General features: G+C 44.7%; 1 protein-coding gene and 1 long non-coding RNA gene across 3 annotated transcripts in view; one reads left to right on the top strand and one right to left on the bottom strand.

Annotated features, from left to right (window-relative positions):
• LOC310698904 overlaps positions 1-13,989 on the bottom strand; it is a 400,562-nt gene that overhangs the window by 223,702 nt on the left and 162,871 nt on the right. The gene's annotated exons all lie outside the window — the stretch shown is intronic.
• Positions 1-13,989, top strand: part of DOCK11 (dedicator of cytokinesis 11) — a 162,846-nt gene that overhangs the window by 43,246 nt on the left and 105,611 nt on the right. For both annotated transcript variants that reach the window (XM_083486178.1, XM_083486177.1), the window contains 8 exons: positions 704-904; positions 1,653-1,775; positions 1,916-1,998; positions 4,459-4,581; positions 5,779-5,855; positions 9,470-9,660; positions 11,339-11,404; positions 11,729-11,821. In XM_083486178.1, coding sequence (XP_083342304.1) covers positions 704-904; positions 1,653-1,775; positions 1,916-1,998; positions 4,459-4,581; positions 5,779-5,855; positions 9,470-9,660; positions 11,339-11,404; positions 11,729-11,821 — 957 coding nt within the window. The remainder of the gene's footprint in view (positions 1-703; positions 905-1,652; positions 1,776-1,915; positions 1,999-4,458; positions 4,582-5,778; positions 5,856-9,469; positions 9,661-11,338; positions 11,405-11,728; positions 11,822-13,989) is intronic.

Raw genomic sequence — 13,989 nt, 5'->3', positions numbered from 1 at the left:
ACTTCACAGGCTTGCACCCTAGGGAGGTCACTTTGGTGCTGTTCACACAGTGGTTTGACTTCAGCCCCAGAGGTGCACTCCATTGTCTCTCAACACAGACAGATGCCAACAAAAATTATTGTGATGCTGTAGGGGAGTTTCAGTGAGAGTTTAGCACCACCTTGTGATCAAAGGCAAGAATTGGGGGAGCTCTTCACTTGAGGGAAGCGAAGAGCTCCCCCAATTCAGCTTTCTTCTCTCCCTTCGTCAAAGTGCTTGTTTGTCCTCAAGTTCCTTTCTCACTTTCATAGGAATCTATGGCCACCAACTTGGATGACTTTAAAAGCGGGCTGGACAAATTCACAGAGGCTAAGGCTGTGAATGGTTTCTTACACGGAGGGCTCTGCTCTGCTTTTGGGGTCTTCTGAATCCTGAAAATTGCAGGAGAGGGGAGTGGGTGCTCTGGCACTTAGTTTCTGCTTGCTGGTTTCCTACAGGCATCCTGTGTCGCCACAGTGGGAGCAGGATGTTGCAGGAGATGAGCCTTTCCCCCTTCTTATGCTCTTTCTTCCATTGCTAACCCCCAACCTCCAAAGGCACCCAGAAAATAGCCTCAGTCCCTCAATTTAATCGACAACTTTGTATAGGAGATGGCAGTTCTTTAGAAGTTGTAGATGCGTAAATAAACGTAAATAAATGTGGCCGTTTCTTTTCCAATATCCAGGTGGAGCCATTCTTTCTCAGCCTTGCCCTGTTTGATTTGAAAAGCTGTTGCAAGATTTCAGCTGATTTCCATGTGGACCTGAACCCCTTGCCTGTACGGGAGATGCTGCCCAATGCTTCTGCCCAGGACTCCAAGAACAACAGTGCTAGCAGCCACTTTCTTCATGGAATACCTGAATCCTGCTTGCGCTATGTAAAGCAAGTAAGGAACTCACTGTTTTATGCATGTCAGAGGATGGATAAAAACAATCTGGCTATGAACAAATGCCCATTGGAGCTTCAGGATGGTGATGCTGAACTTTTTAGGGCTGGGCTGGTTTCAGCAAGGGGGGTGGGCACCTCCCGACACCAGATTGGCCTCCAGGAAGGTAGATGTGTGTTCATTCCTGACTACTTTATGGAAGAAAAGTTTGGTGTAATGCACAACCTAAATTGTTGTTGTTGTTAATATGCTGTCTGTCTGTCTGTCTGACTGGGTTGCCCCAGCCACTCTGGGCGGCTTCCAACAAATTAAATCATAGTAAAAACTTCCCCAAAGAGGGCTGCCTGCCTTCAGATGTCTTCTAAAAGTCAGATAGTTGATTATTTCCTTGACATTGCAGGCACCACCGCTGAGAACTGAATACCACCATTGGCCACAATTCCCTGGTCAAATAGAGAAGTGTTGCTGTGTCTTTTCAGGCAATCCTATAACCAGCCTCCTTTTTTTCTGGTGGGCTTAATCACTCCAGCCTAATCATCCCACTTCCTTTCTCCTTCCTCTTTGGGCACTGGGCTGCACCTCCCTGAAATATCTCACTCTACCGCCTAGCATATGTAGCTGTGCTCTGTTGAGTTGCCAGGTGGCTCCTCCTCAACGGAGCAGATCTGTGCAGCCTGTTTTGTGCCTTTGTCCACAGAACTGTGTTGCTTCTAGGACCTCACACTCTGTTCCTTTCCTGTGTGTCAAGGGGATCTTCTCTGTGACAAACCCACACCCAGAGATTTTCCTTGTTGCTCGGGTGGAGAAGGTGCTCCAAGGAAGCATCACAAACTCTGTGGACCCCTACATCAAGACCTCCGACCCCACAAAGGTACGTTGAGCCACAACTAGGTGAAATTGTAATGCTGTAGGACTCGAAAGAGCTTCCATCTTTTATTACTTTGGGGTTTTCAAGATTTTGTTTTTGTTTTGACTTAAATCCACGCTTCTGCCTTGTTCCTTGCCTTACAGACTGCTCAGAAGGTCCACAAGGTGGCAAAACTGGTATGCAGCCGCCTTGGCCAATACAGGATGCCCTTTGCTTGGGCTGCCAGGTCAGTCTGTGTGTTTCATAGAATCATAGAATCATAGAGTTGGAAGAGACCACAAGGGCCATCGAGTCCAACCCCCTGCCAAGCAGGAAACACCACCAGAGCACTCCTGACATATGGTTGTCAAGCCTCTGCTTAAAGACCTCCAAAGTAGGAGACTCCACCACACTCCTGGGCAGCAAATCCCACTGTCGAACAGCTCTTACTGTCAGGAAGTTCTTCCTAATGTTTAGGTGGAATCTTCTTTCTTGTAGTTTGGATCCATTGCTCCGTGTCCGCTTCTCTGGAGCAGCAGAAAACAACCTTTCTCCCTCCTCTATGTGACATCCTTTTATATATTTGAACATGGCTATCATATCACCCCTTAACCTCCTCTTCTCCAGGCTAAACATGCCCAGCTCCCTTAGCCGTTCCTCATAAGGCATCGTTTCCAGGCCTTTGACCATTTTGGTTGCCCTCCTCTGGACACGTTCCAGTTTGTCAGTGTCCTTCTTGAACTGTGGTGCCCAGAACTGGACACAGTACTCCAGGTGAGGTCTGACCAGAGCAGAATACAGTGGCACTATTGCTTCCCTTGATCTAGATGCTATGCTCCTATTGATGAGGCCCAGAATTGCATTGGCTTTTTTAGCTGCCGCGTCACACTGTTGGCTCATGTCAAGTTTGTGGTCAACCAAGACTCCTAGATCCTTTTCACATGTACTGCTCTCAAGCCAGGTGTCCCCCATCTTGTATTTGTGCCTCTCATTTTTTTTGCCCAAGTGCAATACTTTACATTTCTCCCTGTTAAAGTTCATCTTGTTTGTTTTGGCCCAGTTTTCTAATCTGTCAAGGTCGTTTTGAAGTGTGATCCTGTCCTCTGGGGTGTTAGCCACCCCTCCCAGTTTGGTGTCATCTGCAAATTTGATCAGGATGCCCCTTGAGTCCATCATCCAAGCCGTTGATAAAGATGTTGAATAAGACCGGGCCCAAGACAGAACCCTGTGGCACCCCACTAGTCACTCTTCTCCAGGATGAAGAGGAACCATTGATGAGCACCCTTTGGGTTCGGTCAGTCAGCCAGTTACAAATCCACTGAGTGGTAGCATAGTCAAGACCGCATTTTACCAGCTTCTTTACAAGAATATCATGGGGCACCTTGTCAAATGCCTTGCTGAAATCAAGGTAGGCTACATCCACTGCGTTCCCTTCATCTACCAGGCTTGTAATTCTGTCAAAAAACGAGATCAGGTTAGTCTGACATGACTTATTTTTCAGAAATCCATGCTGACTATTGGTGATCACAGCATTCCTTTCTAGGTGCTCACAGACTGTTTGCTTAATGATCTGCTCCAGAATCTTCCCTGGTATTGATGTCAGACTGACTGGGCGGTAATTATTTGGGTCCTCTCTTTTCCCCTTTTTGAAAATAGGGACAACATTAGCCCTCCTCCAGTCTGCCGGGACTTCGCCTGTTCTCCAGGAATTCTCAAAGATGACTGCCAGTGGTTCTGAGATCACATCTGCCAGTTCTTTTAATACTCTTGGATGCAGTTCATCTGGCCCTGGAGACTTGAATACATCTAAACTAGCCAAATATTCTTGTACTATCTCCTTAGTTATTCTGGGCTGTGTTTCCTTTGCTGAATCATTTGCTCCAAATTCTTCAGGTCGGGCATTGTTTTCTTTATCGGAGAAGACTGAGGCAAAGAAGGCATTGAGGAGTTCAGCCCTTTCTGTGTCCCCTGTTTGCATTTCACCATCTTCTCCTCTGAGTGACCCCACTGTTTCTTTGTTCTTCCTTTTGCTACGAACATACCCATAAACGCCTTTTTTGTTGCTTTTAACCTCTCTAGCAAGCCTGAGTTCATTCTGTGCTTTAGCTTTTCTGACTTTGTGTCTACACGTGCTGGCTATTTGTTTGAATTCCTCTTTGGTGGTTTCCCCCCTTTTCCATTTTTTGTACACATCCTTTTTTAATCTTAATTCAGTTAAAAGTTCTTTAGATAGCCACCCTGGCTTCTTTAGGCACCTTCCATGTTTCCGTCTCATTGGTATTGCCTGACGTTGTGCTTTTACTATCTCCCTCTTAACAAACTCCCAGCCATCATGAACTCCCTTTCCTTTTAGTATTGCTGTCCATGGGATCTCACCCAGCACTTCCTTAAGTTTTATGAAGTCGGCTTTCTTAAAGTCAAGTTCCCCATGTCTGTTCTATTATTATTACTATTATTGAGACTTTTAAATAGCTTCTCAACCTAAAGGTCTTCAAGCAACTTGCATGTTTTAAAGCATCAACATAAACACATCATGTCATTAAAACAACCCCTCTAAAAGCCACAGGAAGTTTTGGCAGCACACTAGTAACAAAACAACATCATCTCAGTCATGATCAAGGCACTGTTGGGAATATTAAGGGAGGGCAAAATATCAATGCATTGTGCAGCCTCACGCACCTTCTGCTTTACTTTTGCCATTCCCCAGATCTGTCTTCAAAGACTCCCAGGGCACCTTGGACCTTGAAGGGAAGTTCTCCCCCATCTATAAGCAAGACAGCAGCAAACTCTCTGCTGAGGATCTCATGAAGCTGTTGGCAGAGTACAAGAAGTAAGTGTCAGCTGCCAGATGGGCAAGGATCTGTAAACCGTTGTAAAGGGGAGATGGGTCTGGAGAGGATGTTCATATCTTTGAATCTAGGCATTGCCAGATTTGGTTGGGATATCTAATGGAAGAGTGAGGAGTGCAGAATTTCAGAATCGGGTTGGAACACTTTATTTATTTAATAAATAAATTTATATCTCTCCCTCCATCCTAAAGGAACCCAGGGTGGCAAACATATCAGCATTAATGCAGTACAGGGTAAAGGTAAAGGGAGCAGGTGGCGCTGTGGTCTAAACCACTGAGCCTCTTGGGCTTGCTGATCAGAAGGTTGGCAGTTCAAATCCGCATGGCGGGGTGAGCTCCTACTGCTTTGTACCAGCTCCTGCCATCCTGGAAGTTCAATAGCATACCAATGTGATAAATAGGTACTGCTGTGGCAGAAAGGCAAATTTATGGAAACGAGTGCCAGAGGGCACAGTGTTTTACATGCACTACCACTCATCACAGTGTCCCGTTGCACCAGAAATGGTTTAGTCCTGCTGGCCACATGACACGGAAAGCTGTCTGTGGACAAATGCCGGCTCCCTTGGCCTGAACGCGGAGATGAGCACTGCACCCCATAGTCGAATTTGAATAGACTTCACTGTCCAGGGGTCCTTTAGTTTACAGTTAAAAATAAAATATCAACCCAAGAGCTGGACTTTTAGAAAAGTCAGTTTGAACATTTCCCCCTCCAGATGCACTACAACTGTTGGACTACAACTCCCATCAGCGCGAGCCAACATAACCAGTGGTCAGGGATGATGGGAGGGATGCATATTGGCTACCTCTAATTGAGAACAAACTATTGGTGCCATTATAGGCACAAAATAGGAAGTAACTAATTGAACCAGAGTTCTCAAAGGGAGGGGCGAGGGAGCACGTCAGCCGCAGGCTCATTCATAAAATGCCAACACGTGATTTGGAAGATGGGGAGCATTAGGGTCTGAACCGGCTCTTTTGGGATTCTGCTTGTGCGATTAGAGGGATCACTATACTCTGGGCTCATCGATGTAAGACAAAGTTTTTGAATGTTCTTTATTGAGGACTCGGTTAATTTGGTCCTCTGGCTAAAGAATCACCTGAATTATTTCCAGCTGTCTTGTGCTGTTTCTGTCCTGACTTTTTGTTCTGTCTTTATTTCCTTGCTTCTTTATCATGCAGACCAGAAAAGACAAAACTCCAAGTGATACCTGGCCAATTGAATATTACACTAGAGTGCATTCCACTGGAATTTGCAAGTAAGGAACTAATTTTTAATAATAATTGCCTTAAGGCCTTAGTACACACAGTCCCAGTCCACTAGGCTGGGTCCCATTCTCAGGCATGATATTGCTAGTCCAAGTCTCAGAATCCCTGACACACTACAGGTTCCGGCAGGTTCTCCCAAAATTCTCACAGTTTCATCACAACTATTACTAGGGGTTCCAAGTGAAGATGGCGACAAGTAAGTCTGCTTCTCTTTGAGCTCTGCAGGCTATTCTAGTTTCAATTTGTTTTTATTTTGAATAATTTTAAAGTCATTTGGCTCAGCAGTGTTAATTGCAATATACAGGCAAGGAGGATATCTGTTTTTATCTCTTTTACATTTATGTGGGCTTAAAAGCCATACAATTTAACTGGGCAGGCACTGAGATATCAGCTGTTTTGGCTTAGCATTTAGCTGATAAGGAATGGTTGGTCACTTCATCTTGCCCAAAGGGTAGTCTACAGTTTTAACAATTTTAGCATAATTACCACATGATGTTGTTGTTGTTGATGATGATGATGATGATGATAATGCTAATGATAATAATAATAATCATGATGGTGATTATGATTATGATGATTAATAATAATAATAATAATAATAATAATAATAATAATAATACCCTGCCCTTCAGGCTGGGTTTCCCCAGCCACTCTGGGTGGCTTCCAGCAAAATATTAAAATACAAGAATTCATCAAATATTAAAAGCTTAACTAAGCAGGGCTGCCTTCAGATGTCTTCTAAAAGTCAGATAGTTGTTTATTTCTTTGACATCTGGTGGGAGGGTGTTCCACAGGGTGGGTGCCACTACTGAGAAGGCCCTTTGCCTGGTTCCCTGTAACTTTGCTTCTCACAGTGAGGGAACTGCCAGAAGGCCCTCGGAGCTGGACCTTGGTGTCCGGGCTGAACGATGGGGGTGGAGATGCTGCTTCAGGTATACTGGGCCAAGGCATAGACCTGCAGTTCTTCAGATAAATGGTCCAGAACTCCATTGCCAAATTTAGCCCAGAAATATTTGCTGGACTATTGTGACTCAGCAACTGGAGAAGGGAACTTCTACACGACCAAGGTCTCTTGTCTAAATAAACAGTGGAGGGAATCTTTCACAGAATGAACACATTGGAAGAGGAAGTTTCTGGCTGTGAATACAATAATCAGCACACTTGTCAAGTTAATGGAGAGAGGAATTCTGATTGTAGCCCCGCAGATACGAACTACCAGCAAAGAAACTGAAGCTAGTGCTGGTTTGAAGGTACATCAGGACTAGAATAGTTCTGAGCTTGATAAGTCCCTATTGGATTCAGCAACTAAACAATTAAGGAGCAGCTATCAAGGTTGGAACTTGAGTTCCGAAACTTGCTTTTACAGCAATACGAATGCTAAAGAAATGGAAAGAAATGCTAAAGAGTAGTTTTCTTTTCTTAAACAAACCCCTTCAGGACCAAGACCATAGCTAGTGGGAGACACTAGCTCACTACCTTCCAAGGGAATGATTTTTGTGGGGGTGATTAGGGAGGCAGGAGAGGCTATATTATTTAATGATATCCTTCCTAACTTGCGCTAGCAAGTTCCATATTCTAACAAAGTTCCAAACATTCCCCTTTTTAAATTACACAGCGATCAGCTTGTTGCTGACTCATCTGAGTCTTACTATTAAAGATTCCTTCCTGGTAAAATCCCTTCTAAGAAGAAACACTAGAATCTGATTCACGTTAATATAAAAGTAGTTTACTCACAGATTCATTCAGGTTCACAGACCTATCCCTGAAGGCAGGCTTGGGTTACATAACAACTAGAACTATTCCATAAAGAAGTGAGTCCCAAGTGACTGTGACTAAGGAGTCACTTCTCCAAACACACAGCAATGGAGAACACACACGGATCTGAACATGGAGGCTGTGTGCTCCTCCATGCTAGTACAACAGATCACACCCTCTTCAAGTCTGTCCCAGCTTGGGAGGAAACAGGAAGTCTTCTCCTGAGTGGGACAAAACATCCCCTAACATGTCCACTGTAGGAATGTTGTACTTGACTGCAGTTTTACATCCCAAAATTTTGGCCCTTCACCTAATCTATTTTGTTCAAGTGTCTTTTATTTTGTATTTTATTTTATTTTGTTTCAGTGTCTTTTGCTCCAGATTGGCACTTCACATTTCCTTCCCTACAGGACAGATAAGGGGGAAAGGCAGTGAATGGTGGAAAGGGGAAAAAGGGGGGGAAGTCCAAATTCCAATGATGATTCTTTTAGGAAGAGGTGCCCAGATGATCTGTGGCTGGTCACTCGTAACTGGCCAGCCGAATAATGCAAATAGAACTTGAATTTCAGGCAGGAATTCCAGCCATTGTAGGGGCTTCCCCAGATTTAGGAAATGCCAGTCTAGTTGTGACCAGAGCTTCAGTATTGAACTAACATCAGGATCCTGATGCATGGGATAAATTTTAGTCTTTATCATAGAGTCATAGAATTGTAGGGTTGGAAGGGACCCCAAGTGTAATATACTCCAACCCCCTGCAATACATATTAATACATATGTTTGCTGACAGAGAGCTGCTATTTGAATTAAAATGTTGTCTAAATACCTCCCTCCCCCGCACCCAAATGGCAAGTTTGATATCCATTCCTCATACTTGCTTATAGGGTTATAACTCTTTTCATCCAGGCCTCGTCTTCCTGGGCCAGATAGAAGCGGCCTGCCTGCCAGGCAAGGGGCAAGTCCAATAATAATCACAGCCGCTGGTCTCAGGTTCTGAGCAGCCTTGGATTATAAATACATTTATAATAAGCAGTGAGTCTCCTGCTTTGATTTTGTTTTTACCAGCACAAATAGGATTGCCTTGGGTTACCTTTCCTTCCTTTTCTTCTGAGCCTCCAGAGGGCATATATATATTCAGTTAATAATAATAATAATAATAATAATAATAATAATAATAATAATAGTAATAGTAATAGTAATAGTAATAGTAATAATAATAATATAGAGACACACCAGCTAGTCCCCACAAGTTATTCTGTAAGCAGAGAGGGAATCTGCTTTAACCATTGTTTGCTAGTATGGTGACTTCAGCCATGAAAGGGAAATTAAGCTACCAGACAGCTGTGATAACTTTTATTGCTGTGGCTGTCTGATGCAAGCTAGTAGGGGAAGAAATCCACAGAAATATGGTCTCCCTGATGTCCTCCTGTGCTTTGCTCTCCAGAGGGCTGAGCACAGTTCAGCAACATAAGCTGTGGTTTTGCTCTTGGTTTGGGCTATGAACATAATTAGGGTTAAGGCAGCAACTATGCTTGTTGCTGATTCTGGTTAAGCATCATATACATGCTAAGTAAACTGTGGTTAGAGCTATCTCCCTGCTTTCAGGGTGACAAGCCGTTATTGTGAATGTCTCCTTATACAAGTCCTAAGAAGTGGGGAGGCTGATATGCTGAGTCACCATAGGTTTGCAATCTTAATCAGGGTTAAGGTAACAAACCATGCCTGGAGCTAACCATGGTTAAATGTTGCATCTTCACAAGGCCTATATGACCCAAGTTAAAGGTACCTTTTCTTTTGCTGTTGCATTATGTGAAAACAAGATACCAACCTGCGGCCTTTGCTTCCCCTCTAGACTGTGTCACGGCCTCTTACATTCCCATCAAGCCCTTTGAGATGCAGGGCCAGGATGATAGCATTACGGTCGAAGTGGAAGAGTTTATCCCTGAGATCGCCAAGTACTGCTACCCTTTCACCATCTACAAAAACCAGCTCTACGTCTATCCTTTGCATTTGAAGTATGACAGCCAGAAAGCATTTGCCAAGGTAAGCTTGAAAACAACAGAGCCAGGCCCACAGATTTATTTATTTATTTATATTTGCAAATTTGAAATGTAGCTGAAGAACAATTCAGTAGCATTGTGCAGGGGGTGGAACCGCATTGTGGAATGGCTGGGGGAAATGCAGTCGTATTGGACCGTGCTGTTCTGGTGCCACAGCAAGGCAGGTCAGGACTTGCAGCACCATGGATAGCTCCAAGTGAGCGACTTGTTTTGAAAGAGGCCCAAAGCAACATTTCTAGCCTTTGCTGCCAGATTACCTCTCCCAGGCAAAGTCCCTTATGGGAAAACTTGATTTCTTCAAAGGACAACCCTCTGACCTGAAGATGAGACTTTTCTCCTATGTTCCAAAGCTCTGTGTGGGACATCCGTCACATGTGATCCAGAAGCTGCAGTTAGTGCAGAATGCTGTGCCACAATTAGTGACAGGAGTGAGACTGTCAGCATATGAAACCTTTGCTGGGAGACCTCCACTGGTTGCTGATTTGCTGCCAAACCTAGTTCAGGGTGAATCTGTTAGAATATAAGGCCCTTGACAACCTGGGATATTGTCACGGACTGGTTGCAGAAGAATGTTGGGAACCCTCAAGGGAAGAAACCTCAGAGCTCGAGGAGTGGTAGTGGGAGAACAATGAGTGGTCACTGGGAGAAGAAGCAGAAGATGGGGAAGAGAAGGTGTCAGAAGCTGAAGAGGTAACAGGGTTTAGTGAGCAGTGAGAATCTGTGGCAGATAGAAGTCCAGAATCGGAGGCAGAAGCTGAAGCAGGAGAAGAGGGAGGCCAAGAGGCAGAGAGGAGTCTGGCTGGTGAAGAGTCATGAGTATCTCCCCCTCCTGCTGCAACAAGCTCCCCTCTCCCCTGGCCTCCCAGAACCAGGAGAGGCATGAAGAGGGCAGAAGAGAAGCTTGCTTCACGCAGGTGCAATCTCAGATTGCTTGGGGGAAACCCTGGAGAGAAAGGGACTTAGACATCTGTTGGAAGGTGGGGACCTTCAGTCTCAGCAACTGCTGCATGGGGTCAAGACCAGCAGATATGGGTTGCTGGGCTCAGACCTGACACTCCTTTGCAGATCGTGTTTTTGCTAAGAAACAGTTAACTCCAGCTTGCTCTGTGTAGTTTCCTTCTGGCTTGCTCCTGTAAGATAATCACCCTACTCCAAATATGCTCACTCAACCAATCAATCAATCTGCAAAACTGGCACTGTTAAAAGTGCCACAAATCAATATTTTTGAATGGCAGCACCCACACTTTGGAACTCCCTGCTTATTGACATCATAAAGGCACCAAAAACAATCATTAAAAAAATTCAAAAAACCACCAGCCCCAGCTGGCATGACCAATGGTCAGGGTTGATGGGAACTGTAGTCCAGCAACACCAGGAGGGTACCAGGTTTGGGGGTGGTTGTCATAAACCCTTGGAAGCAGAGACAGGATTAGCAGATTTTACAAAATCTATTATTAAACAAATAATTTAACAATGGGTTCAGCCTGTTAAATTTGCAATAGTGGAGCTAGAATCTTGTGGAGCAGAAATGTATACATATGTGTTTGAGTGTGTGCGCACAATCACAAAATCAGTTTTGGTTTGGGGGAAGGGTAGGGAAAGATGGATCTGTGCAAGAAAACATTTTCTCTGAATCCAACCATTCTCCCAACTACATGTAGGCAAGGAACATTGCTGTCCGCATGGAATTCAAAGACTCTGATGAAGGGGACGCCAGAGCTTTAAAGGTAAATTTCCAGTTGCTCTTCACTCAGGTCCTGCTTGTGGTCTTCCCATTGGTGCCCCTGGTTGGCCCCTGTGAGAACAGGATGCTGGACTAGATGGGGCTCCTTTGGCCTGATCCACCAGCCAGGCTCTTTTTACATTCTTATGCTCAGAGCATGTGAGGGGCAGTGAGGTTGGCAAACCTAGAATGCAACCTTTGGCCATGCCGTTACATCACTGCTAAACATGTATGAAGTTACCTTTGTGGCCAATTCATTGCATGACCAAACAATGCCCTTTTAGGTGTGTTCCTCTTACCACCCCTATATTTCTGTTATCTCTTGCAGTGCTTCTATGGCAAGCCTGGGGGCCCCCTCCTGACATCAAGCACCTACACTTGTGTGTTGCATCATAACCAGAATCCAGAGTTCTATGATGAGGTAAGAGAAAAACCCAACGCATCTTCTCTGAGGCATTTAAGCATGAGAAAAGGGGCTTGAGTGACTTGGCAGAGTTTTCTGGAAGTGCAGGGAAGTCATAACAAAATGTGGTATTCGCTAGGGAGTCGACATTCACGGTTTGCATTCTAAGTTGGGTCAACTTTCAAATGCTTATATGTGAATTCTTTATTTGTTAGATAAATGTATAACCTGCTCTTTGTTTAAAAACAAATCCCAGATCGGGTTACAGTAGAGACAGTATAATAGCAGATTGCATCTAAAGTGTGTTCAGAGGTGACCCATTAAAATCACTGGGTCTAGGTTAATGGCATTAGGATCATTGGGTCTCTTCCAGAAGATAAATTTGATTCAGTTAGCTGTTGAAATTTGGCTTACTGAAGTTGCACTTTCCACGAGAATACGAGGGCTGAAATGCAGCCACTGTCCTAGCTCCCCACTGCTCTGAATTTTGCAGTGCACACCTGCAGCCAAGCGGTGTGTCTGGAAATGCAAAATTACTTGTGTGAAGGGTGCATATGGATTGTTGGGTCAGATTAGCCATATTGATTTGTATGCTGTTTGGGGGGATAGATCACTGTATTGTATTGTACTGTATGTATGATAAAAGGGAGACACACCTGGGTGAAGGTGTCCTCCTTTGCTTGTCCCTGTGCTGGTTTAAGTTTGTTGGTTAACTTTTCTAATAGGGCAGTTTCCCATATGTTTTGGTACCAGCGTCCAGTGTCTAGTTATGATGTTTCTAGCTGCTGAGAGTAAGTGACTTGTTATGTGAATGTGCATTGTTGTCTTGGAATATAGTTAACAGGGAAAATTCTGGAGTTGCTTCTATCACTTGTTTTGTTATTTTGCAGATTTCCTGCACCAATGATATAAAAAAGGATTGAATTTTGTGGCATTCCCACCACATGTGGAAGCATGTGCGTGTGGAGGTGCAGCCTCTGTAGCATTCAGATGAGGTTCCCAAGTGTATTGGCACCAGCTTCTGCGGTGTTAGGTATCATCTGTAGAGCGAGTTCTCTTCTTTTGCCTGAGATGGATTTACAAGAAAGAAGATTCCACCTAAACATTAGGAAGAACTTCCTGACAGTAAGAGCTGTTTGACAGTGGAATTTGCTGCCAAGGAGTGTGGTGGAGTCTCCTTCTTTGGAGGTCTTTAAGCAGAGGCTTGACAACCATATGTCAGGAGTGCTCTGATGGTGTTTCCTGCTTGGCAGGGGGTTGGACTCTATGGCCCTTGTGGTCTCCTCCAACTCTATGATTCTATGATTCTTAAATGGTGGTTTAGACCACATTTTTGACCATTGGGTGGAGTTTATTTCATATCCTATGTCATGCTCCCATTGATCTTTTATTGTGGTGAAGGGGTTTGTAGTGTCTTGGAGTAGTATTTTATATATTGTAGATGCCACCCTTTTGCTGTGACCTTCTGTTCTTAGGAAGAGTTTTTCAAAGTTAGACAGCTGCCTGGTGGCTGCTGCTTCCATTGCTGGGTTGTTCAAGAAGGTGTGTAGTTGGTGATGGGTCAGCCAGAGTATTAAAGTATCCCTTAGTTTGCCTTGTATTCCCCGTGTTGATATGGGGTTGTCATTTTTGTAAAAATTGGTTAGGCAGTATAAGCCTCTAGCTTGCCAGGTCTTTATTTGGATGCTTTGGGATGCCTGGTGCAAGAGTGGGCAATGGGCCTGGGGAATTAGTGGGGGTGGGAATGGGGCCAGTTTTCCTGATTTCTCCTTGTGTGCTTTAAACATAGGCAGTGTGGACCTGTTTAGTGTTGTGGGAATTTTCCTTCATTTGTTTCGCAGGAATGGATACTCTGCAGTGGAGGCCGTTTTTTGTTGTTTCTATCTCCATGTGCACCCATTGTTTTGTTTCACCCTCTAGGAAGTATGGGATTACCGTATTTTTTGCCCTATAGGACGCACTTTTTCCCCTCCAAAAATGAAGGGGAAATGTGTGTGCGTCCTATGGGGCGAATGCAGGCTTTCGCTGAAGCCTGGAGAGCGAGAGGGGTCGGTGCGCACCGACCCCTCTCGCTCTCCAGGCTTCAGGAGAGCCCCAGCGCCAGCCCCACAAGGTCGGGGGACAGCGGGGAGGTGGAACGCCGCCATCCTGCTGTCTCCCGATGTGGTTTGGAGGCTGACGGGGGG

This window comes from Podarcis liolepis (assembly GCF_965112155.1).
Source record: "Podarcis liolepis genome assembly, chromosome: Z".
NCBI classification, from domain to species: Eukaryota; Metazoa; Chordata; class Lepidosauria; order Squamata; family Lacertidae; genus Podarcis; species Podarcis liolepis.
This window is presented reverse-complemented; position numbering and strand designations above follow the sequence as displayed.